This window comes from Megalobrama amblycephala, linkage group LG7 (assembly GCF_018812025.1).
Source record: "Megalobrama amblycephala isolate DHTTF-2021 linkage group LG7, ASM1881202v1, whole genome shotgun sequence".
Classification (NCBI taxonomy): Eukaryota; Metazoa; Chordata; class Actinopteri; order Cypriniformes; family Xenocyprididae; genus Megalobrama; species Megalobrama amblycephala.
The window spans coordinates 56789736-56815790 of NC_063050.1; the positions used below are offsets into that span (position 1 = coordinate 56789736).

At 37.2% G+C, this 26055-nt stretch overlaps 1 protein-coding gene across 3 annotated transcripts; it reads right to left on the reverse strand.

Moving 5' to 3' along the window:
* Positions 1–12135: 12135 nt before the first annotated feature.
* On the reverse strand, positions 12136–25043 carry LOC125272991. 3 transcript variants are annotated; one of them, XM_048198204.1, is made up of 7 exons: positions 24074–25043; positions 20466–20786; positions 19779–19901; positions 19328–19434; positions 18802–19008; positions 18470–18699; positions 12136–12901 (listed from the first exon to the last, which is right to left on the reverse strand). In XM_048198204.1, the coding sequence occupies exons 1-5, from the start codon at positions 24117–24119 to the stop codon at positions 18958–18960; spliced, it is 648 nt and encodes a 215-aa protein (XP_048054161.1). In that variant the 5' UTR covers positions 24120–25043; the 3' UTR covers positions 12136–12901; positions 18470–18699; positions 18802–18957. The 3 variants fall into 3 exon arrangements, with proteins under 3 accessions (XP_048054161.1, XP_048054160.1, XP_048054162.1); XM_048198203.1 differs by lacking the exon at positions 12136–12901 and having other exon boundaries at positions 17954–18699; positions 24074–24217; positions 24324–25043; XM_048198205.1 differs by lacking the exons at positions 12136–12901; positions 24074–25043 and adding an exon at positions 21858–21891 and having other exon boundaries at positions 17954–18699.
* Positions 25044–26055: the final 1012 nt, after the last annotated feature.

Below are 26055 nucleotides of genomic sequence, written 5' to 3' on the forward strand. Positions count from 1 at the left end.
GCTGCCTTGCACGTCGCCGGGGCTGTTAAAGCGGGCTTCGGATGCGCGTCCGCAAGGCTGCCTATCAGTTAAGCGTTTGGATTTAATTTTTCTTGTTTAATTTGATTGATTTTGTTTGTTTCGTTTTCTGTTTATTTTGTTTTTTTCTTTTTATTTCATTATTGTATTTTCTTTATACATTTTCGGTTTGTATGTATTGGGTTATTTATTTTTGATGCCTTGCTCCAGTGCCATTCTGATGTTGGCTATTCGTTTGTAGGCCTATGTGGTGTTTTCTGGAGGCCTGAGCATTAGAACTGTTGCAGTAACTTTATTATTTTGGTGTTTGGCTTATTTTTCATTTAATTGTTATTTGTCTTAATTGTTTGTTGTTTTTCTTTAATGCTTTTTTTTTTTTTTTTTTTTTTCTTTCTCTCCAGGGCCAGTGAAGTCGTGTGTGTGGAACTGGGGAGGCTAGCTGCTCCATTCTGCGGTGTTTCACAGTGTGCTGTGTGCTGATACAATTTCTCTTTGGATGGTGTGTGTGTGGTGTTTGCCTGGTGTGAATTGAGGTGGGTTTTGGATGACCTCTTGAGTTGCAGCCGGCCTGCCTGGTTCCCACAAATCCTGGCCCTGGATATTATATTTCTGTTATTGTGGGTGTGTTTGCGAGAGAGTTTTAATTAATGTGATTTTATAATAAAGTCTATTTTGTATTGTTACCCACGTCTCCCTTAATTCCTTGCCTTCAGTTGGTAAAACTTACCTGTGTGTCTTGTATTGGGAGTTATTTCCCTGGCCTCCCACCAGGGTGGCATAGTCGGATAAAATCTAAACAGTGACTAACATCTTTCTCCATTCGGTATTGTCACACAAGCAAACAATCACCGCATAGGTAAGCCTGCTGGGCTTTGTACTAATCAGCTGTGTAGTTTTGGATTGCGCGCAGTTTGAATTGTGAACGTTGTTTATCTATTGGGGATGATCGCGCGGTTGTGTTATTGTTTGTTGTTTGGCTTTAGTTGATTTTGTCCAGAGCTCTGGTGTTTAAAGTTTGTTTGGCGGATCTGTTTGTTGAAAACAATGTTGCAATGTTTATGGAGTTGATCGCGTTTGATTTTGTGTCGCTGTGATGTTGTTAGAGAATTTGATGGCATATGCGAATATTGTGGACTTGTTTGAAAACACGCAAATATGAGTGCTGATGATGTCATTGGCTTTGAAATGGATTGTGGTAAAAGAGAAACTAAACTCACTGCAAAGGCCTTGGCGAACCAAAATTGAAAGTTTGCAAAAAGAACGAAAAACAAATGTAAATAAAATTAAAGGGCTGATACCAGAGATGAAAAGTTTGATGAAAAGAAAGGAAAATGCTGCTCAAGTGCAAATCATGTTTAAAACTCTTGCTCAGCTTTGTGAAGATGCTAATAAGTTGCATGACATGGTGATTCCTCAACTTCCTGAAGATGAACAGGAAAAACAAAATGAATGGTTCTTGAGTATTATGAAATACAGTAACACATTTAAAGATGCGGTTCAACAGTGGTTGAGTGAACCAGAGGGATCATTGGAGAATGTTATTTCTGTTCAGTCAGGTGCTGGTGCTATGCAGGAAGAAGTTCCTAATCCTCGAGTGCTAGTCCATGCCTCATCCATTGTTTCATCAGATAATTTACAAGATGAAATTAATCCAAGTGACAGTGTATCAAATGTGGGGAGTAGAACATCTAAAAATAACAGTTCATCTGTGGGAAAAAGATCTGTGGCATCATCTACTTCTTCTGTACGTCTTAAAGCAGAGGCTGAGTTGGCTGCATTAATGGCACAACAAAAATTGTTGAAAGATAAACATGAACTGGAAGATCAAGAGGAACAGTTGCGAAAAAGAAAAGAACGACTTAATTTGGAGGGAGAAATTGCAATTCAAATGGCCAAACTGAATGTTTTGAAATCTCAGAGTGTGTCAAGCAGTAATTCTGACCGTTCAGGAGGTAGACCTCGCAATTTAGTAAGAGAACAAAAGAAAACACAAAGTCTTAACGCCAGTGCGAAATCATTTGTTCCTCAAGTGTCTGCAGGAGAAAAAGAACTGGTTCATGAACGTTTGAAATCAGGAGCAAGGCCTAAAGAGAAAAGTGTACAACAACGGATATTCTCACAGCCTCATCCTGTAGCACAACATCCATCTAGATGCAATCCAGTGGAACGGAGATCACAAGGAACTGCATTAAATTCACATGTTGAATCTAATGATGAAGAGCAAAATAACATGTTGGGCATAATGAGAAAGCAAAATGAAATCACAACGCTATTCTTAAAACAGCAATGTTTATCATCTTTGCCCAAAAGAGATCTGAACATGTTTGACGGTGACCCATTACAGTACCATGCATTCATGAGAGCGTTCATAAACAGTGTTGAAAGTAAGACTGATAACTACAGTGATTGCTTGTACTACCTTGAACAATATACTGTTGGTCAGCCAAGGGATTTGATACAGAGTTGTCAGCAAATCGATCCTCAGAGGGGATACATCAAAGCTAAAACTTTGTTGCAGGAACATTTTGGCAATGAACAGAAAGTTGCTTCTGCTTATATGAATAAAGCTCTTTCATGGCCTCAAATTAAAGCTGAAGATGTGAATGCTTTACAGGAATACAGTCTTTTTCTTAGAGGCTGCGGTAATGTCATGGAGGAAGTGCAATATATGTCTGATTTGGACGTGCCTGCCAATATGATGACAATTATAAAGAAATTGCCCTACAGACTCAGGGATAAATGGAGAACAGTGGCTTGTGAACTACAAGAAAGACACAATCGAAGAGTTTCCTTCATTGATATTGTCCATTTTCTAGAACATCAAGTTAAAGTCATAACTGACCCAGTGTTTGGAAATATACAGGATGTTCCTGTAGCAACAAATAAAGATGTGAAAAGACCTAAATTACATTCTCGTCCTGGAATTAAAGGAACCAGCTTTGCTACCACTGTGGTCGCTGCAAGCAAAGAAAGTGAATTTGAAAATACAGGAAAGAAAAAGGTTGGATTCGATAAGAAAGAATGTCTCTTCTGTAGAGGTGCGCACACATTGGGTATGTGTCCTCAGTTGGGAAAACAACACCACAAAGAGAAGATTGGCTTCTTGAAAGAAAGTGGAGTTTGTTTTGGCTGTTTGTGCATTGGGCACATCAGCAAAGAGTGCAGAAAACGTCTTTCTTGTGATGTTTGCGGCTTTAGACATCCAACTTTGCTGCATATCTTTCCCAAAGAAAAAGGAACGGATACAACTGAGAAGAAATCAAAGATGGCAGTGGATGATGTTTTAGTATCTAGTGGTCTTACTGGGGCTGGTGATTATGATTGTAAACTCCCGATTGTTCCTGTACAGATCAAGGCCAATAAAGGCAGTAAAATTGTCACTACTTATGCCTTTTTGGATCAAGGGAGCACCGCTGTGTTTTGTACGGAGAGTCTAATGAGAAGACTCAATCTCACAGGAACCAAAGTGCGGATTCGTCTAAGAACTATGGGGCAAGAAAAGGTTGTGAGTAGTAATGTTAAATCTGGAATGGAGGTAGCTGGCTTGAATAGAAATTACTTTTGTGAGTTACATCGAGTTTATACACAGGAAAGTATGCCTGTTCATCAGGGGAATATACCTCAAGAAAGGGATCTTCAAAGATGGCCCCATTTAAAGAGAGTTCATTTGCCTGAGATTAAGGCAGGGATTGAGCTGCTGATAGGGACAAATGTTCCTAAAGCATTGGAACCATTGGAGGTTATCCGCAGCAGGAATGATGGACCCTATGCAATCAGGACAATGTTGGGATGGACTGTGAATGGACCACTCTTTGGAGACAGTGAGAACGCAATGGATTGTACTCGGCCAGATGTCACAGTCAATAGGATTTCAGTTGTGAATTTGGAAGACATGTGGCAACAGCAGTTTAAAATGGACTTCCCAGAATGTAGTCAAGATGAACAAATTGGTTATTCCAAAGAAGATCAAAAATTCTTGAAACTGGTGACAAACTCTGCTAAACTTGTTGATGGGCATTATGAGATTGGCTTACCTCTGAAAAAGAGAGTTCACATGCCAGACAACCGGAAAATCGTGGAGCAACGTGCTTTGCATCTGAAGAGAAGACTTCAAAAAGATTCGTTGTTTCTTGCTGACTATAAAACCTTCATGAAGGATATGGTCTCCAAAGGTTATGCAGAGCAAGTGCCTGCAGAGGATATGACGCGTAATGATGGAAAGATCTGGTACATCCCACATCACGGTGTCTACCATCCCACAAAGAAGAAAATCCGTGTGGTATTTGATTGTGGAGCAAGTTTTCAGCGAACATCACTTAATGCTCAACTCCTGCAAGGACCAGACCTTACCAGCTCACTCATTGGAGTGGTGACAAGATTCAGAAAGGAACCAGTGGTAATCATGGCAGATGTGGAGTCAATGTTCCATCAAGTAAGAGTACCAACAGATGATGTGGATTTGTTAAGGTTTCTTTGGTGGCCAGATGGGGACTTGAGTCAAGATTTAGTTGACTTTAGGATGCGGGTACACCTGTTTGGAGCAACATCATCTCCAAGCTGCGCAAACTTTGCTCTTAGGAAATGTGCTCAAGATCATAAGGAGCAGTTCAACAGGGAAACTGTGGATAAAATCCTACATTCCTTTTACGTTGATGATTGTTTGGTTTCAGTGGCTTCAATTGAACAAGCGATAACATTGTGTAAGGAGCTTGTAGCTATATGTGCCAAAGGTGGATTTAAACTCACAAAATGGATGAGTAACAGATCTCAAGTTCTGGATGTAATACCTCTGGACCAAAGAGCAACGTTGGTGACAAACTTGAGCATGGATCGGGATTCTCCATCAATTGAGAGAGTGTTGGGAGTGCAGTGGTGCATACAATCTGACGTATTCAAGTTCAAGATTGTAATCAGAGATAGACCTCTGACAAGAAGAGGAATCCTATCCATGATTAGTTCCATCTATGATCCATTGGGAATTGTAAGTCCTGTTGTGTTGTCTGCAAAAAAGATCTTGCAAGATATTTGCAAAGGAGATTTGGGATGGGATGATGTCTTACCTGAATTGGTTGTTCAAAAATGGACCAGATGGTTGCAAGAACTTCACCATCTGGAAAGCTTTGAGCTTACAAGATGTTTAAAACCTCCAGACTTTGGTGACATCTCTACTGCACAGTTGCATCATTTTTCAGATGCGTGCAAGGATGGATATGGAACGGTGACATACTTAGTGTTACAAAATAGGCATTCTCAAGTACATTGTGCTTTTATCATGGGAAAATCAAGAGTAGCCCCAATGAAATCTGTTACCATCCCTCGTATGGAGCTCATTGCTGCTACAATGGCAAGCCGTATGGATGTGTTATGGAAGAAAGAACTGCATCTGCCACTTCAAGACTCCATCTTTTGGACAGATAGTGCTTCTGTTCTCAAATATATCAAGAATGAGACCTCACGATTTCGAACATTTGTAGCCAATCAGGTGACAGAAATCCTTAAGGCCTCACAAGCTATACAGTGGAGATATGTAGATACAGCAAGCAATCCAGCTGATGTTGCTTCCAGAGGATCAACTGTCAACATGTTCCTAAAAAACAAATCATGGGCATCAGGTCCAGCCTTTCTTCTTCGTCCTGACAGTGAGTGGCCTGTTAATCTCAATGAACTTGAAAAGTTTGAAGTGGATGACCCTGAGGTCAAGAAAGGCATAGAGATTAATTCTGTGCAGCTCAAAGAGGAGGATGATGTACTTTCAGGTTTTATCAATCACTATTCTTCTTGGTTCCAATTAAAGAAAGCAGTGGCTTGGATTTTGAGATTTAAGAATCTGCTTTTGTCTTTGAGTCAGAAGAGGAAACAACTGAGACTTGCCTTTGCTGATTCTGATTTGAATGGACAGCAACAAAGTTCTGTGGAAAAAGAGATGGAGATTTTCAAAGGTCAACTTGAGCGATCTCACCTCTCAACAGAAGAACTAGAGACTGCTGAATTGAATATTATTAAACTCTCACAAGAAAAGATGTTTCCTGATGAGCTTGCTAGCCTGAAAAGAGGTGAAAGTGTAAAGAAAAGTAGCCACATTCATGGACTTTGTCCTGTTCTTGAAGATGTTTTGAGGGTTGGTGGACGATTAAGTAGGGCATCAATGCCTGAAGAATCCAAACATCCAGTTATTTTGGCCAAGAATTCTCACATCTCAGACATCATCCTGAGACACATACACCAAGAGGTAGGACATGGTGGTCGTAATTATATATTATCTAAATTACGACAGAAGTATTGGATTACTGGTGTAAGTACAGCAATAAGAAGAGTACTGTCCAAGTGCATCATCTGTCGAAAACTGAATTCACTTCCAGGATGCCAACAGATGGCGGATTTACCATCAGAAAGAGTCACTCCGAATGAACCTCCTTTTACCCGGGTTGGGGTAGATTATTTTGGACCTTTTGAGGTAAAGAGCAGAAGAAGCATTGTGAAAAGGTATGGAGTAATTTTCACCTGTTTAGCCATACGAGCCATACATATTGAAGTGGCACCTTCCTTGGACACAGATTCTTTCATAAATGCACTCCGCCGTTTCACTGCAAGACGTGGACAAGTCAAGGAGCTTCGTTCTGATAATGGAAAGAACTTTGTTGGAGCAGAACGTGAACTAAGAGTTGCCATAAAGGAATGGAATCAGTGTAAAATCAATGATGTCCTCCTTCAGAAAGGAATTAAATGGATGTTTAACCCCCCAACTGGATCACATTATGGAGGGGCATGGGAGAGGTTAATCAGATCTGTGCGGAAAGTGCTGAATTCTACCTTAAAGTTGCAGAATCTGGATGAAGAAGGGCTACACACCGTTCTTTGCGAAGTGGAAGCTATCCTTAATGGCCGTCCAATCACCAAGGCATCCACAGACCCAAGTGACTTAGAAGTATTAACACCTAACCACTTGTTGCTTCTGAAAACTTCACCTTCGTTACCACCTGGAGAATTCAAAAAGGATGATGTTTATGCTCGGAAACGATGGAAACAGGTCCAGTACATGTCAGATTTGTTCTGGAAGAGATGGGTTCAAGAGTACCTACCGCAGCTTCAAGAACGTCAGAAATGGTCAAGAGTCAAACGCAATTTTAAAATAGGAGACATAGTGCTTATAGTGGATAACACGGCACCTCGAAACTCTTGGATTATGGGACGCATAGTACAAACCTTTCCAGATAGAAGAGGATTTGTGCGTCATGTGCAAGTTAAAACAAAAAGCAGCTGTCTGGAAAGACCCATAACCAAGGTCTGTCTTCTACTAGAAGCAGAAGATGGATGACTTGTTGACATTTTCTTTGACTTTGACATTGACCTATGAATTTGACAGAGAAAATGGAAAGAATACTTTACTGAACACTATTTTTGCATCACTTTTCAAGATTTTTTTTGCCTTTTTTGGAAGAAGAAATGGACATTTATATGATGTTACTGAATTATTAATTTGATAAATTCATGTCTCTAATTAATAAAAATTTAATTATTATTTGATAATAATTAGGGGCTGGAATGTAATAGACATGAAAGTGTTAATGGGTTTTTGTTTGTCACGTGATCATGGTTGGGGTTCACAGGGTCACGTGTAAGAATGGGAATATAAGTCACCTGTTCACTGATTAATGGCAGGGAGAGGGGGTGAGCGGGGACAATGTATTTCTTTGTTGACCATAACTTTTTTACCATCCAGAAATACCAGTTTGTGCAATAAAAAGAAAAGTCTATTAGAAGTACCTTTGCCTCACCGAGATTTCATTTATGCGTCACCAATGCAGTCCCTGTTTTAGTCTCTCAGCGGCTTAGAAAGGATATAGTAGCTGCTATAGGCGTGGTGAAAAAATGCGGAACTACCTGCTATTACTGGCTGTAGTTTTAAGCCTCTGGCCAAAAAAGCCTCCGATGACGCAAAATGACGATTTTTGCGTCATCGGAGGCTTTTTTACAGAATAAAAATGCATAAATCTCTCATCTCGGGCTGATATGAAGGGGGAAAGCACAGTAATTCGAAAATACTAGTGGTACTCTACTAATACAAAGCTTAATGCTAAATCCTGAAGTAACCCTTTAACAAGGCTATTGAATACGGATGTCTGAATGTGCGAATATAAAACCAACTTTACCTAAGTTAATTAATGTAGGTCATAGGGTCAAAAATCAATCATCATACACACCATAACACTCTTGATCTATTAGACAGTCCCTCCAGGATTTCACTATATATTTTGTGATTAAAATTACAGATTTTGGGGTGGTGATTTCCATAAATTTGCAAAAAATTTGCAATGTTTTTATATAAAGAAACTTTATGGAAATCACCACCCCAAAATCTGTCATATATATAATTAGAATATCACATTTACCATATTATGTTAGTCACACATGACAATAAAACAAAAAGAATGCACAAAGTTTAATTTGGTATCTTACTAAGGCTAGTCCATTTTTAATAACATGATCACTTATTAGGGTTGGAAATATGACCAAAATCTTAAAAGCAATAAACAACTGCATAATGTACATGAATAATGTCTGTATTATTGTGAAAATAATTATTACAGATTTAAATAAATTAGGGATAATTCAAAAAGTGTTACATAATACCTTAAATAGTGTAAAATGGAAAGAAATGGTCATGAATCTTCTACAGGTCAGTGTGAGTCAAGTTTGGAGTAATAAATACTTCATTCTGTGGTTTCCACAGGAAACTCTCCATCCTCTCGCTCAGACACACATCTGAAAGCTCTCTTTAGTCTCCGTCAGTGACTCTATTACTGCTGCTAGATGTCGTGTGTTACAATAGGACCAGCCAGGAGACAGGAGATAGTTTATTGAACACAAGCAGAGGATATTGGTGACAACAGGTGAGTAAGCAGATGCAAGTTCATGACAGATGAATAGTATGGAGAATGATACTGTCCTTTTGCGGTTGCAGGGTGACAATGGAGAATGATACTTGCTGAATGGAGTCGATGACGGCAGGCAACACTTCACACCAGACTGGAGACGAAGAGGGAGACTTGGAGACAAGGAAGGCAGGTAAGTAGCAAAGGGAGTCCTTAAGGTAAGCATACAGGTAAGTCCTTTGATGCAAACGAGACCGGACAATGTGACTGTGTGCGTGAGTGTCTTAAATAGTGCTGGTGATGAGGTGCAGGTGGCGGTGATTAGTATTCCGGAGATGGTGCGCGCTGTGATTGGATGGTGCTGGAGCCTGGCGTGTCTGTGACATCGTGGTACAGCAGATCATATTTGGGAATGTTTCTCGGGTCTATCGGGCTTCGGACGATCAGTTTTCCTCTCATGGCGCCGCGATAGATCACTTCAATCAGATCCATGAAGTCCTGTTTGGTTTTGAAGCTTCTCACAAACCTGGTGTGATCTGGAGATCTGAATGTGTGGAAATACATCACAATCTGAGAGGAGTGATATTAATAACCTGATTCAAATATGATGCATGAAGAGGAAACTAGATGAGTAAACTGTGATGTTGGCTTGACAAAGCCTTTTCTGAAAGTCTGAAATCACTTTGAAAAGCTTGAAGTTTGAAGATTTTACTCGAAGATGTTTTCTAGCACATTACTAATGTTTTACCAGAGAAGCGCTGGGCAACACGGATGGTTTTCTGAATCAGGCTCTCCAAGCCCATAGTATCACTGTACACGACCATGAGTTGTTTGACATCGTTATTCAAGCCCTGGTGAAAAGCAATTATCAGAGCCATTACATTCCAACCGCCAGCGGCTGCCAGGCCAGGGTATGGAAACGGAGGGCATACAGTCTGGATATCTGGTGAGGGGTTGAAGAGTGAAGACATGAAGACAAGGGAGGAAGCCACAGGAAGACGCAGGTAAGTAACAGGTAAGGAGTCCATGTAAGTCTGACGAGACCAGACACTGAGTGCAGGGAATGAGCGTGTGTGAAGATCTGGTGATGATGGTGCTGGCTGTGACTCTGTGACAGGTTCATCCTTAATGTTATGAAGTGACGAGAAAACTTTTTGTGCGCCAAAAAAAAAAAAAAACCTAAATAACGACTTTATTCAACCATATCTAGTGATGGGCGATTTCAAAATACCGCTTCCAATCTTTACGAATCTTTTGCTCCGAATGAAATTGTGAAATGTAGATGTTTTTTAAAGTGGATTTAACAAAAAATTATTACAAATTGATGCAAATAAATAACAAAAATACCATAAATCCCCCAAAACTGCACAACTTTACAATATTACGTTTGTTTAAAAAACTTACATTGCTACAAAATCACATTTTATGTCTGGTAATGTAAGCTAGTTGGACAGAAATGTGAATTGTTGCCCATTGTGTAATAGCATAGCAAGCAACATTGCATAACATAAGTGATTGGCTCTATATTTTATTATTTGCTTACTATTATTACGATATGAGTAATAGCTGCATACATGTCTTTATTTTTTGCATGTTTCCCCTCTTCTCTTTTTTATTTATCTACTTAAATTGGCCTCCGGTGCGTTAATCTGCCACTGACTGGTTTTAAGGAAAAAAGGTAGGCTACTCGGCTAAGTACATTTTGCACAAACATATTTTCTAGATCATCCATATTTCAACCCAGTGTCATGACAACACGAGGGTGTTGTAAGATTATATGTGTTTTCATATTCAGTCACAAGAGGGAGCTGAAATGGCACATTAGGAGATTGTTGTAAGATTTCATTGGTGATTTAAATATGAAATTTAATCGAAATCTTGGCCCCATTGAAAGAGATGCGTTTGATAAATACTGTTTTGGCGCTCTTTAATGTGTGCTTCAGTTGAAGAGAAGCGGCAGCATGAACCGATCCTCTCCTCCAGTTACAGCGTGAAATAAACATGAATGAACATCTGAAGGTATGTTAAAAGATACAGTATAACTCGACGAAATCCGTATCATGTCTCATAGGCTTGTTCAGTGTTTCAACCGCGGAAAGATGTTAATAACAGCTTGTAAACAATGTCACGTAACATCACATTTATCTCCGAAAAACATATTCAGCGACCATAATCTCATTAGTCAGCTAGAAAAATGAACTCTCGAGAGGAGCATTTAGCTAAAAATATGCAACATATTACATATTATTTACAGTACAGTCCAAAAGTTTGGAACCACTAAGATTTTTAATGTTTTTAAAATAAGTTTCGTCTGCTCACCAAGGCTACATTTATTTAATTAAAAATACAGTAAAAACAGTAATATTGTGAAATATTATTACAATTTAAAATAACTGTGTACTATTTGAATATATTTGACAAAGTAATTTATTCCTGTGATCAAAGCTGAATTTTCAGCATCATTACTCCAGTCTTCAGTGTCACATGATCCTTCAGAAATCATTCTAATATGATGATCTGCTGCTCAATAAACATTTAATGTGTACAATTGTACAAAATATTTGTGTACAATATTTTTTTTCAGGATTATTTGATGAATAGAAAGTTCAAAAGAACAGTGTTTATCTGAAATCTAATCTTTTGTAACATTATAAATGTCTTTACTGCCACTTTTGAATGATTTAATGCATCCTTGCTGAATAAAAGTATTCATTTCTTTAATTTCTTTTCAAAAAAATAAAAATAAAAATTCTTACTGACCCCAAACTTTTGAACGGTAGTGTATAATGCTACAGAAGCTTTGTATTTCAGATAAATGCTGTTCTTTTGAACTTTCTATTCATCAAGGAATCCTGAAAAAAAAAGTACACAACTGTTTTCAACATTGAAAATAATCATAAATGTTTATTGAGCAGCAAATCATCATATTAGAATGATTTCTGAAGGATCATGTGACACTGAAGACTGGAGTAATGATGCTGAAAATTCAGCTTTGATCACTGGATATAAATTACTTTGTCAAATATATTTAAATAGAAAACAGTTATTTTAAATTGTAATAATATTTCACAATATTACTGTTTTTTACTGTATTTTTAATTAAATAAATGTAGCCTTGGTGAGCAGACGAAACTTCTTTTAAAAACATTAAAAATCTTAGTGGTTCCAAACTTTTGGACTGTACTGTATATTACATATTATAATTTTTAATGTTCTTTAATAGCCTATAATGCATGTTTGAATAAATCCGTCAAGTTGCCAGCCACCATTTAAATGTTTATATTTTTGGAGTAAAAATAACTTTTTCAAAAGCCTATTATAACTTTTGTAGCCTATTATAAAAATGTCCTTAAAGGTTTATCCTTAAATTTTTTATTTTTTTTATTTAAGTTTGTATACAAATCAGTTAATTTTAACCTTCAATATTACTGTAGTACCAACTGATTCCCATGTATATTTTAAAGCATTAGCTGAGTTTTTTTTTTTCTTGAGAAAATTTGCCATGTACTGTACCAGATATACAGTATATCCATAAATAACTGATATCGAATCGAATTGCAAGTTAGTGAATTGAAATGCATATCTATGATGACAGGCATGGTGCAAAACCTTCAAGATAAGAAAAGCTTCAGATAAGTGCGCTTGAAAACTATGTAAGTTTATTAATGCCAAATGTTTTTGAAATAAAAAGCTTGTTGAATTGCACTAATTGAAAAAAAAAAAAAAAAAAGTGCATTGCACTAGCCATGCTTGCATTTTAATGTATTTTTAGGGCTTGTATTTTTATAGGCTGAAATTCAACGTGGCCGTATACTTAAGCTGTGAATATTTCAATTCAAAACATTTCACACGTTTTCAAAACTTGAATATTCATATTCACCTTTCAGATATCACTTTCAACATTTTCAGTCTGTTTAAAAATACAACCTAAAATATTCAACAGGTTTTTTTCGCTCCATCATGATCTCCATCTGCTGTTAGTCATCCTCACCAGCAGGTGTCACAAGCGGCTGTTAACAAAGACCAGAGCAACGACATTACATTATCAATACATGACAAAGGAACACATGACTAAGACAACCAATGGGCAAGTGACACAAGGGAACACAAACAAGAATCAAACTACAAAATAAAAGACTTGAAATCATAAACATACGGAGCCCCGCACGTCACCCATAGGAGAAAAAAAACCAATCCGTGCCGACGGTTTTGCAATCCGTTCCCTCAGTTTATAAACCGTACCTACGAATTCTTAAAATGTTCCCTCGGTTTAACAAAACGTAAACCGTACGGTTTTTAAATCCGTTCCCACAAATTCACAATCCGTTCCCACGGTTTTGTAAAAACTGTACTCACGGATTCATTTTAGAAGAAGAACATAGTATAGGCCTACTTTACTACAGTAAACTGTAGTGTATATTGTAGAAAACTTATATTGGGTAAAGTAATTGTTTATATTACTATAGTTGTTATATTATCACAGCAACTATAGAATTACCACGATAATTTAATTCAGGTACTTTACTATATATGGTTAAAAAACACTATAGTATTTACTATAAATTACTATAGTATTTTTTTCACCTGGGCCAGGTACGTGTTAACGAATCTTATTGTTTTATTGTGTATTATTCATCAAATTGTATCAACTGCAGTGATTCTCTATAGCAACGGGTAGCGGAATACAACGATTTTATAAGAATTAAAATCTTGTGTTTATTTGTGATAATCTTAGCACTTTATTATTATTGCCCAATAAACCTGGCATTGTGTATTATGACTGACTTTTAATTTCTTTGTTCCTCTTTTCTTCTAAATGCATGTAGCCTTAATGTAACAATAGGCTAATAATAACAACAACAACAACTATTATTATTATTTATTGTATTTATTATTTAAATGTATGTTTTTATTAATTATTTTTATTCATTCATTATTTTTATTATTTATGACTATAAATGAGTGCACTTAAGACAGTATGTTTATCATAAAATAATTAATGAATGCTTTATTTAAAAAAAAAAAAAAAAACTTTTTACAGTTTTAGAAATGTTTGTGTACTATTCAGTCTTAACATGAAGACTTGTTTTGGTGGTTTTATTATACTAAGCTTTTTACCCAAAATGGACTTTAAAAGATAAAAATAACGGAAATTCTCAAATGAATTCTGAATGGAAGTTCAGGAAATTCTCATTTTGTAAAATAAAGTAAAATAAAGTTTATTGCATCCCGCACCTAAATAGGTGGCCTGGTTGAATCTGCCGGCAAAGATTGGAGGCGGGGCCACAAATCCAGCAGTTTTTACAAAACCGTGGGAACGGATTGTGAAAGCGTGAGCACGGTTTATAAACTGAGGGAACGGATGCAAAACCGTCGGCACGGATTGTTTTTTTTCTCCTATGGGCAGTGGCGTACCGCAAGTCTGTGAGGCCCCCCCGCAAAGAATGAGATGGGGCCCCTCCCACAAGCAGTGATGTCATCATGTGTTAAAATTTGTTGTGCACCTGAGTCCATCTCCCCCACAGTTTACAAAAACTGATTTAACAGTGAATCATGTGGTGAATCAGGGGCGTCACTAGGCCCTTTTTAGGGGGGCTTCAGCCCCCCTAAACTTCTGCCCAGCCCCCTAAAAAAAATATTTGATTAATAAATTTTTGATCGCTTCAGTCCCCTTTAAAAAACTCATTTGAAACGGCGGCAAGCTGCGTCAAGTTTCGGCTCCTCCCCTTATCTGAGTCTGCTTGGATTTAGCGCATTTTTCAATCTGCAGGGGCGCCGAGCAGAGCGAACATCAGAGAGCACAAGGTGTGTGTCGTGTGTGCGTGCATTTATTGATAGATTGCTAATGCTATGATATTACATCTGCATCGGTGCAGTTCTTTGTCATAAATGCATTGCAGTTTACATAATGTAATGTTACTGGAGCATTGGGAGCACACGGGACGGTCGGAAAGCGTGCGCACGGATTATGAATTTGTGGGAACAGATTGAAAAACCGAGGGTACGGATTGTTTTTTTTTCTCCTATGGGCAGTGGCGTACCGCAAGTCTGTGAGGCCCCCCCGCAAAGAATGAGATGGGGCCCCTCCCACAAGCAGTGATGTCATCCCATGTGTTAAAATTTGTTGTGCACCTGAGTCCATCTCCCCCACAGTTTACAAAAACTGATTTAACAGTGAATCATGTGGTGAATTATCATTGCATTGATTAATTTGATGTTATTATCGAATAATATTATCCTAGCTATAGCTTATATGAGTTATCGCAGAGAGAAAAAAAGTAGACCATTTGTAGTCTTGCACTAATCTGTAGGCTATCGCCAAAAATGACGGAAGGCCTGTTTTAAGTTGTTTCAGCTGTCATGAGGAGAAAATCCATCAGAACGCGCCGGCGCATTCGTCGGCCAGAGGGATAAAGATGTAGCCAATTTAGTTTTATATTTATATTTAAATATTGGGCTATAGCCTAATATATATTTTTTTGTAAGATGTCACCAATGTTGATTCTGAAAAGTGAATGGCAAGACGGATGCGCAATGTCGGGAGACATATGCAGCGGGTTAGACATAAGTTTGACCACTTCATTAAGTTTTGTTTTATAGTAAGTCTTTCTTTAAAGTGAATTTCATTTTGTAGAAATTGTATCTTAATTTCAATCAATGTTTCATCAACCAATTGCCTATATTTAATAAATAGGAAGAAAACCAAGAACGTCGGCATTTGAATAAGGCTGACGCAATAGATGTCTTTCTGTTTTTATTACATGTCTTTATTACTTAATTAATTGATAAGATATTTTTGGTCTAACAATATATTTTAGCTGGTCTAAATTCTAAGTTAGACACAAATTTTCGTATAGGCTAGGCTATATAAGGTTCCCTTCTAGACAAGCGCGTAAATTGCTGTTTCGTCCGCAAATTTTCAGTAATTTCGATCGGTGCATCAAATGATGTATAGGCCTAAACTAAAATCATGTAGTTACAGTAAAAGAATAAAGAAATAACTAGACTTATTGGCTAGGCTACATTTGGAAAAGAACTTAAGACATTCCGGTAGCTGACCATTATCAGAGCTGACGATGGGGTAAATATAGTTTGGGCAATATATAATAATATAAATAATGTCTTAGCAATGACCGAACATATTTATTTGTCTTGGCACACATCCGCTACAGTAACACAGTGCATCAAGGCTTGCTGTTGTCTTGGCTACCTTACAAACGGCGATGGAAACAACAGTGAATTTTCCCCCTTTTGTGGTAATTTAGCACTATTTTCTATGATCTTCTGCTTGCATTTTTGGGCTTCAGTTTGATGCTTTATTTTTATCTTTATAGTCAATTGAGTTTAGTTCTAAAAAAAAAAAAAAAAAAAAAAAAGCAAAGGCTATAAAGTAGTCTAGCCTAAACAGGTGAATCTGCCTATGGGTGACGTGCGGGGCTCCGTATTAACATGAACATGAAAACAAGAACATGAACAAAACCCAAACCTAGACGTGACAATAGTAATTCACCCAGAGACGGATGCACTCAGTGCTTGCCATTTATCACACTTATTTAGTGTTTTCAACACACGTTTATTTCAGGTTTCAGACATTTAAATACACAAGTACTAGTAACAATACATGGCAACAAACATGGCGGCGCCCATCGCGTATATAGCATAGCATATGACTACTAAGGCGATTATTAAAGGTGGTATAGAGGATGTTTTCGTCGACTGAGTTTTTGAAATGATACACATTTTACGACTAGCTAAAACATTCGATTGTTTCCTACTCCTGAAGCAGATTTATATACTTTCACATGGAATTTGAACACCGACTGTAATCGCAGACTGAACGCAACTGACTCTGACTGGACGCGTTTGAGCGCGATCAGTCATAAGTATCAATTTACATTCATAATCGGCCAATCGTTAAGCCGCGCACACACTTAGTGGATTCATTATGTCGGACTCACCTCATAATCTGCAGTTGTTACTCCTGTCTCCTGACAAAAACATTGCATGCGGCACATGTAGTGTGGAAAGTTACTAGAGCGCGCAGCCGCGCTCGTCTCTCACAAGGAACGTCATGGCAGTGATTGACAAGCCAGAGGGCCAATCGTTTACGCGATGATCGCGTAAACAATTGGCTGATGTTTTTAAGGCCCTACCTCGTGCACAGATGATGTATATTAATATTATTACTTTCAGTGCACCTAATAAATAGTCTTTTATCACTTAGTAAAGACAGTTTCAAGTAATATTGCAAAAATGTATAAAACAAAACATCCTCTTTACCACCTTTAAGGTGCTTACACAACAGTGTCCTGACGATTGTTTTTACACTTTACAATGCGATATAATCCTTCTTTAATATTGGCTTCCAACATTTATTTCTAATGTCCATTTAATCTTTAATATTTGACCCTTTCTTTACAACAGAAATGCTACAACTACTGTAATTTCTTAAACAAGAACATGTGGACTTAAACTTTTATTTTCATTCTGCTACATTATTTCCATTGCAGAGCTTCTGTTTCAGTATTGGCCGGCGATACATTAAAGATACATTTGAAGCAGCTAACGATGCGATTCGATTCACCTCTATTAACATGCAGTGCAATCCGATTTCGATTCGATTCAACACAACGTGATTCAGTGCAATACAATGGAAAAAAATATGATGCTATGCAATTCAATATTTCTCAAAATGTTTTTTTCCCCGCAAATTACTGTTAGAATTATTATTATTAGTAGTAGTAGTAGTAGTAGTAGTATAAGTAGTAGTAGTAGTAGTAATAGTATTAGTATTACATTAAGACATACATTATACCATACAATAGTAGTACATAGTTTCTTTGGTTCAGAAATCGTAAATTAACTTAAGTGCCTCTGATTTCTAACGCATGGCCCTTTCACAAACACTGTAGTGTCATGTTAATCTATATTATATATCCCTCCTAGGACTTTTTTCCCAGTGTTAGCACGCTGGGTTTTTCTCCTAGGGTTTTTTCCACCCCTGGGAGTCAGCCGACATTGGCTTAATGTAGCACCATCTTGTATATGTTACATATTACCACGCTTGTTTGTACAGCTTATTTTTAACCACTTCCCTTTTTTCTGTGCTTCTAATATGTAAAGCTGCTTTGAAACAATTACCAATTGTAAAAGCGCTATATAAATAAATTTGACTTGACTTGACTATATTCTGTGACTCTCAGGACTCGCCTCGGTCTCAGTAGTGTTGTGTGATGAGAGAACACGCTTGAGAAACAGAGGAGAAATCAATCTACATATAAAATACTGGTCACAAATTATTGTCACTTTCTAAAGTATAGCGCATCTACTAATAATTATATATAAATAAATCAGTTTTTACTGATGCAAATATGTTAGAAACGATACAAATGCCGACTTGTATCTGATGCACACATTTTTATACCGATGTGAATCTGTGAATCTTACCAGTACTGCCTATGTGTGGATCAGATACCCTCGGATCTCATCAAAAATATCTTAATTTGTGTTCTGAGGACAAACGAAGGTCTTAGAGGTTTGGGACGACATGAAGGTGAGTAATTAATGGGTGAACTAACCTTTTAAATTGTTTAAAAAGCACATGGCTCCATAGCACCATCACTTTACAGTGTCTCAATGACCGCCTTGTGTCAGTGTTTCACCCGTCAAAGTTTAATGAGTGTGTCGACGACATGAAGCTACACTGAAAACAGATGAACGGGTTCCTATGGAGACCGGAACAGGAGAGCATCCAATCAGAAGTTAGAATTTGTAATGGAGACACTCATCGTTTACTCTGGAAAAAGGTCTATAAAAGAAACAAAAAAATAATTGAAAAAGTATTAAAAATATCAAAATACTGAAAGAATCTGAAATTAGACGAGAAGTTTATATAATTAGTGTAACATACATTGACGTCGACTCACTGAATGTGGCACTTGATGGTCATGAACATTTATATACAGTCTGATAAATGAAAACTTCTCTTGTCATGAGTGTAAAAATGACTAAATGTTTTGATAGGGCACTTGTGGACAAGCCTTAACATACTGAACCCGGATCTTCTTCACTCAACAGTGGAATCTCTCAAATTCATTTGCATTTTTTCCTCTGGAACCTGAAAGGAAAATCATAGAAATTAGAGAAGATGTGGAGGTCATATATAGTCCAGTTATTTCCTAAAAATCAAGGAGGACAAACAAAATATTAGATTTAGTTGAATTCATTTTTGAAACACCTCAAACATCTTAAATTAAGATAAAAATCTTAATCTTAAAAGGATATGTACTCATTTATATTTATATGTGAATAAAAGTGTAAATTAAATCTGTTCATCATCAAAGCAATCATATCTCTTCTCAAGATTTGAATTAAATTAATTAATTTTACAACTTTTCTGGATCTTCAGAGTTTTGGCAGCATGTCCAACTACTCACCATGTGTAATAACTCTGAATATCTTGTATTTGGATCCTCTGCTGCTGCTGATTGGTAGTTTGTAACATCCTCTTTGGTGGATTCAGTCTTCTCTTCATCAGTCACAGCTGCACACAGAAACAGAGACGTAAGAAAAAGAACCTGAATTGGCACATGAGAGAAGTCTTTAAAACTTTAAAACTCTAGTGTTTTGGAAAAAAATTGAAGAATTTGAAAACAGTTTTTGTGTTGTGGACAGTAAAAATGGAGGTATTTGATGATGTATGTTTTGTCACATGACGCATGTGTGATATTTAAGGCTGTAGCAGCATGTTGTATCTGGTATTTAAGAGGTTCAGTTGCTGTTCAGACGTCAGAATGAGAAGAAAATCTGAAGTGATTTTGACCATGATCCACTTCAGCACAATAAAGCTCATTATTTTTCTCTTGCTGTATCAGCTGTAATACTCACGGTTTTGCCCCTCTTGTTTAGAGTTATTACAGCAATAGATAACAACAGCAAACACCAGCAGAATGACAACAACTATTGCTGCTACAGCAAATGGAGACAGAGCTGAATCTGAAACAGATGATCCTGTAATGATAAAGACAGACAGTCATTAGTTTTCACAGACATCTGATTAACAATCATTACTTTAAAATACTTACAGTAGCAATGAATATCTATCATAAACTACTCTGATTGGCCACGAGGATCTTATTTCATATAACAGCACAGGAACGTTTATCATAAACCTGTCTATGTTCAATTTCATTTCCTTATTCTACAGAACGACTGATCCTGCTTTGACTTGTTTTGGAGTTATAACTACTGGTGGCATGAAACTAAAAATATCTGCTCATAATGTGTGTGAAATCAAATGTAAGTCAATCACTGTTCATTTTTATAGTACTGTGGTATAAAATCAAAATGGGTTGTTCTGAATATCAGTCATGTGATCACCTGCGGCCCAATCACAGTTGTGATTATATACAGAACAACAGCATGACTGTGATATTGAGAAACTACAACACTGTAAGACTGATGAATACATTATAACTGTATTTGCTGCACTTTAAAACTCTGTTTAATTCAATTTATAAAACAAAAACACATTCAAAACTATTTATTCTGAAAAGTAAAAAAAAGTGTCCTCACCATTGACAGTAACTCTGTATTTCTTCTTTGAGGTCACATAGTCATGATCAATCCGTAGATGATAATCTCCAGAGTCTGTGATTCTCGTGTTGTTGATGGTCAGAGATCCAGTCTGATTATTCATCTTCAGTCTGTCTCTGAATCTCTCGGTGTCATTGAGGGGATATGAGATCTCATTTCCATCAGATTTAGAAATGAATGAGTATGAATCTCCAAATAGCCAATTTATATGATTAAATTCTGTTAAATCAGTGTCTAGAGTGACAGAATCTCCCTCCATCACTGACACACTCTTCACATCATCTTCATCAGCTCCAAACACTGCAGAACAAACACAAACATTGGTCCGTGTAACGCTTCACAATTCAATTTTCAGACCATACAATGCAAATGCAAAAATGAAAAATTGAAACTAGACGTTCATTTTTCCTTTTTTTCCGATTACATCATAAATGGATATTTGCCATTTTTCCTCCCTTTTTTCAATTTCACTTGTGCAAAATGATGACTTAAAGGGTTACTTCAGGATTTAGCATTAAGCTTTGTATTAGTAGAATACCACTAGTATTTTCGAATTAGCGTGCTTTCCCCCTTCATATCAGCCCGAGATGAGAGATTTATGCATTTTTATTCTGTAAAAAAGCCTCCGATGACGCAAAAATCGTCATTTTGCGTCATCGGAGGCTTTTTTGGCCAGAGGCTTAAAACTACAGCCAGTAATAGCAGGTAGTTCCGCATTTTTTCACCACGCCCATACATATGCGCTTTTGAGGTTACTCACGGACATAGATCAAAGATTTTATCAAAAGTGGGTGTCAATTATATTTTTAAGCTTAACATAATTCACTTTATTTTGTCTGCACTACATCAGTGGTTCATCTCGCAAATGTATCGGTCTCTGCAGTCATCTCAACCAATACAGCAACAGGCTTTTGTAGTAACGTTAGCATAAATAGATAAATAAACTCAGTTTTACAGAACAGAGGCTTTACTTTGATAACGGTCAACTTATATGTAATTGTCTATCTAACGTTACTTTGCTAAGTTTGCAGTTTTACTGCTACCTACAACACTACATATAGGCTACTGTGTTATCAGTCTAGTATCAGCAGTCTTACCTCTAGGCGAATACGCTTAGAACCAGATGCCCAGGCTGTTCGTCATCTGGGAAAGTGAATATCGATGGTATCGCGGTGTCCTTCAGAATGGTTCTCTTCATTGCAAGGATATTTGGTTCGTAGTCCTCGTGCTTGAAATGGAGACTACATATTCTGCGGTTTTTTAGGTTTTCTATAACGGTGTCATCTCCAAACTTCGGGTGTTTGATGGCCCGCAGCCACTGTTTACATCGCTCCAAATCTTTAACTTAATCGGAAAATGATGGAAACTTACTTGTCCTTTCCTGGTTTTGGGTGTACATCCAGTACAAAGCAATTTAGCACCATTTCGCTGTTAACTCACGATTTATTTGTTTGAATTTTCCTGAATGCCGCCTGTAACCGATAGGCGTGGTTTTGGGCGTGGCCTCGCAAGGGCAGCAAAACAAGTGCATTCTGGGAGTTGTTGTCTTTCATCCACATTAGTCAAAAATACATTTTCTGCCTTTTCTCAGTCTAGAAAGCTCCAAATTCAAAAATAATTTCACATTTCTACTACATAAATGACCAATTTTAAATACACATTCATCTTTCCAGGGGTGAAGTACCCCTTTAAGAAACAATCATTTGAATAAAAGAAATTAACCGATTTTCTATTTTTCCTTTTTCTGTCTTGTAATTTGCGCCGTGGGCTGTACCATTAGCGCGGGGGTGTGGCCGCGGACTGCCGTCATCTCACTGATGTAACTGCTTTCTTTACACTGCATGTTGAGGAGTGGTTTAAAAGAATGGAGGATGACCTTTTTCACCCGAAGTGCTATCATTTTTAATTATTAATATAATAACTGTGCTTAATATAGACAGTCCGGACAGGCCATCGCGAGCTGGGAAAAGTAAAATCGCGGTGGGTTGGCTGATTTGGCACGTTCCCCAGCTTGTTTGTATTTACAATTACTTATTCGTTATTACTTTATTTTATTAATATACAATACCCTTTGTCAGGGGGTGCATTTTACTTGGTAGGCTACAGTACCACGAGATCCCAGTTCATTTTCAGAGGGATAGGCTGACGGAGGGCAGCTCGAGCAGCAGCGCTTGCCAAGATCCTTCACGTCAATATATGAAAGATAAAAAAGACTACCAAGCGAAAATATACAAAACATTTATAAAAAATATACAAAACATTGTTAAGTTCTTAGCTCTTGTTTGTAATACAATATTTGTACAGTAAAAATGCAGATGTTTTCTTTAGCGGGCATCGTTCGTTACCACGGCAACCGCTTGAGCTTCCGCACTTCACACGCTTCTTATTCGCTTAAAATAACCTTAAATCCAGCACAGTTATTAACTATGTTCATTACAGTACAGGCGGTTCGCAGGAGATTAGGCAAATCAAATATATCTATGCTGCAAGTCAGGAGCACTATGATTTATTTTCCATTATTTTAATAAATAAATACAAATACTTTGATTTGGCACTGCCCATCTTGTTTGTAGTTATTTATTGACTTATTCGGCATTATTTGTTGCCTGTGGTGTACCCAAAGGATTACTGCGAGAATCCAGCATTTGATAATGAACCGATATAAATCGTATAAGCCTATCTTGACAGCGCTATAGCTAGCCTATATAAAATATTTTAGGCTATTAAAACGAGAGCTAAAACCTAACAATTTTTTTAAATATATATTTTCGCTTGGTAGTATTTTTATCTTTCATATATTGACGTGAAGGATCTGCAAGCCTGCCCTATCCCTCTGAAAATAAACTGGGATCTCGTGATTGTAGGTACTGTAGCCTACCAAGTAAAATGCACCCCCTTACCAAGGGCATGATGTATATTAATAAAATAAAGTAATAACGAATAAGTAAATACAAACAAACTAGACAATATGTGCCAAATCAGCCAAGCCACCGGGATTTCACTTTTCCCAGCTGCCCGCGATGGCCAGTCCAGACTACCTTATATTTAACAGTTACTAGTATATTAATAATAAAAATGATAGAGTGAAAAGATGATCCTGTGTGTTCAGTCTTTTAAACTACTCCTCAACATGCATGCAGTGTAAAGAAAGCAGTTACATCAGTGAGATGACAGCAGTCCGCGCTAATGGTACAGCCCACGGCGCAAATTGCAAGACAAAAAAATGGAAAAAAGAAAATCGGTTAATTTCATTTATTCAAATGATTGTTTTTTAAGTCATCATTTTGCAAAAGTGAAATTGAAAAAAGGGGGGGAAATGGCAAATATCCATTGATGATGTAACTGAAAAACAAGAAAAATTAACGTCTGGTTTCAAATTTTTCATTTTTGCATTTGCATTGCATGGTCTGAAAATTGAATTGTGAAGCGTTACACGGACCAAACATCAATCAGAGATTAAACTCACATCAAGAATTAAGACAAAAGAGCTAACAGACAAAAACATTAGAGATATTTTGACAAAGAAACATGGTTCAGTGTTTAGTTCTCAAAATTAAACTCAAAGTCAACAGAAATCACACACTTACCACAGATTATAAATAAAAACAGGGAGATTTTTGAATAGTTCTTCATATTGTTGTAGATTCCAACTAAATTCTGATTTCTCTATCTCTATTTCTCTATTAATACTGAGCCACACCCATCCGACTGACGACATTTACAAACAAAACCTGCTGAATATAAACGGAGAAGTTTAACAGTGACTGAATAATGAAGTTACATGACGTCTGAAATACTGCTGAAGAAGAAGAGAGAGAGAGTTTATGCTTCCAAAACCTGAAAGACTGAGAGAAACAAATCCTGACGGGAGATTCCTCCTTGGCCCTGTCCCAAATGGCACACTCCGGACTTGTGGACTTCCTCAGAGTCCACACTTTGGTGACGTCATGTAGTGCAGACCTATAGGGCCCTTGGCGCGAGTCCACGAGGGCACATTGAGAGGTATTTTTGGGACAGACTCGATCGTCACGCCGGAAATAACGCTCTGGTTGTTTTTTGACAGGAGCTGCAGGTTCGGGGAATATGCTGCCTATTGTTGTTGTTTTTACCATTGTGTTTGCAAGATGGCTTGCCATGCAGAGAAATCATATTTTTGCGCTCCGACGTCGTAGTAGAAAAGTCCCTTTATTAGATAAATATCACAAATATCTAATACAAATATTATAATATTTAGCATCGAGAACAGGCTTCTTTTCTTTTGCAAAATATTATCTCCATTTCAACTACACAGCCTGCTTTTGCTTATGCCACCTGGGCATTAGACAATATATACATGCTTATTTAAATAATGTATACAGTTGTAATAATACATAATGTTCCATTTGAACTAAGATTACAATTTTAACACATAATAAACATGTGTGTGAGTTTCAGATGAATCTACAGGTTTACATATGACTCATAAAGCCCTGACATTCGGTTCTATTTATTTAAAGGTGCCATAGAATGGAAAATTGAATTTACCTCGGCATAGTTGAATAACAAGAGTTCAGTACATGGAAATGACATACAGTGAGTCTCAAACACCATTGTTTCCTCCTTCTTATATAAATCTCATTTGTTTAAAAGACCTCCGAAGAACAGGCGAATCTCAACATAACACCGACTGTGACGCAACAGTCGGGATCATTAATATGCACGCCCCCAATATTTGCATATGCCAGCCCATGTTCAAGGCATTAGACAAGCCAGTAACGTCTGGATCTGTGCACAGCTGAATCACCAGACTAGGTAAGCAAACAAGAACAATAGCGAAAAATGGCAGATGGAGCAATAATAACTGACATGATCATGATAACATGATATTTTTAGTGATATTTGTGAATTTTCTTTCTAAATGTTTCGTTAGCATGTTGCTAATGTACTGTTAAATGTGGTTAAAGTTACCATCGTTTCTTACTGTATTCACGGAGACAAGAGCCGTCGCTATTTTCATTTTTAAACACTTGCAGTCTGTATAATTCATAAACACAACTTAATTCTTTATAAATCTCTCCAACAGTGTAGCATTAGCCGTTAGCCACGAAGAATAGCCTCAAACTCATTCAGAATCAATGTAAACATCCAAATAAACACTGTACTTATGCGATTAGACATGCTGCATGACGAACACTTTGTAAAGATCCATTTTGAGGGTTATATTAGCTGTTTGAACTTTGTTTATGCTGTTCAAGGCAAGCGCGAGCTCCGTGGGCGTGGAGCACGTGATTTAAAGGGCCACACACCCTGAATCGGCTCATTTCTAATTATGCCCCAAAATAGGCAGTTAAAAAAATTAATTAAAAAAAAATCTATGGGGTATTTTGAGCTGAAACTTAACAGACACATTCAGGGGACACCTTAGACTTATATTACATCTTTTAAAAAAAACATTTTAGGGCACTTTAATGAATTATAATGCGATCGAATTATTCAACGCGCTATTATTATGTTTGAGATATCAACCACTGTGTTATAATGTTTGTATAAACTGTAGCAACTGGTAAAATGTACACCTAGGTCATAAAAA

Excerpts from the sequence above, each read along its gene's own strand:
- LOC125272991 (XM_048198204.1), bottom strand. The coding sequence starts at position 24,119 with ATGAAGAACTATTCAAAAATCTCCCTGTTTTTATTTATAATCTGTG. Across the intron at positions 19,435-19,778 it reads TAAACAAGAGGGGCAAAACC|CTGTGACTGATGAAGAGAAG; the intron begins GTGAGTATTACA and ends TTCTGTGTGCAG. Across the intron at positions 19,009-19,327 it reads ATTCAGAGTTATTACACATG|GTTCCAGAGGAAAAAATGCA; the intron begins GTGAGTAGTTGG and ends TTTTCCTTTCAG.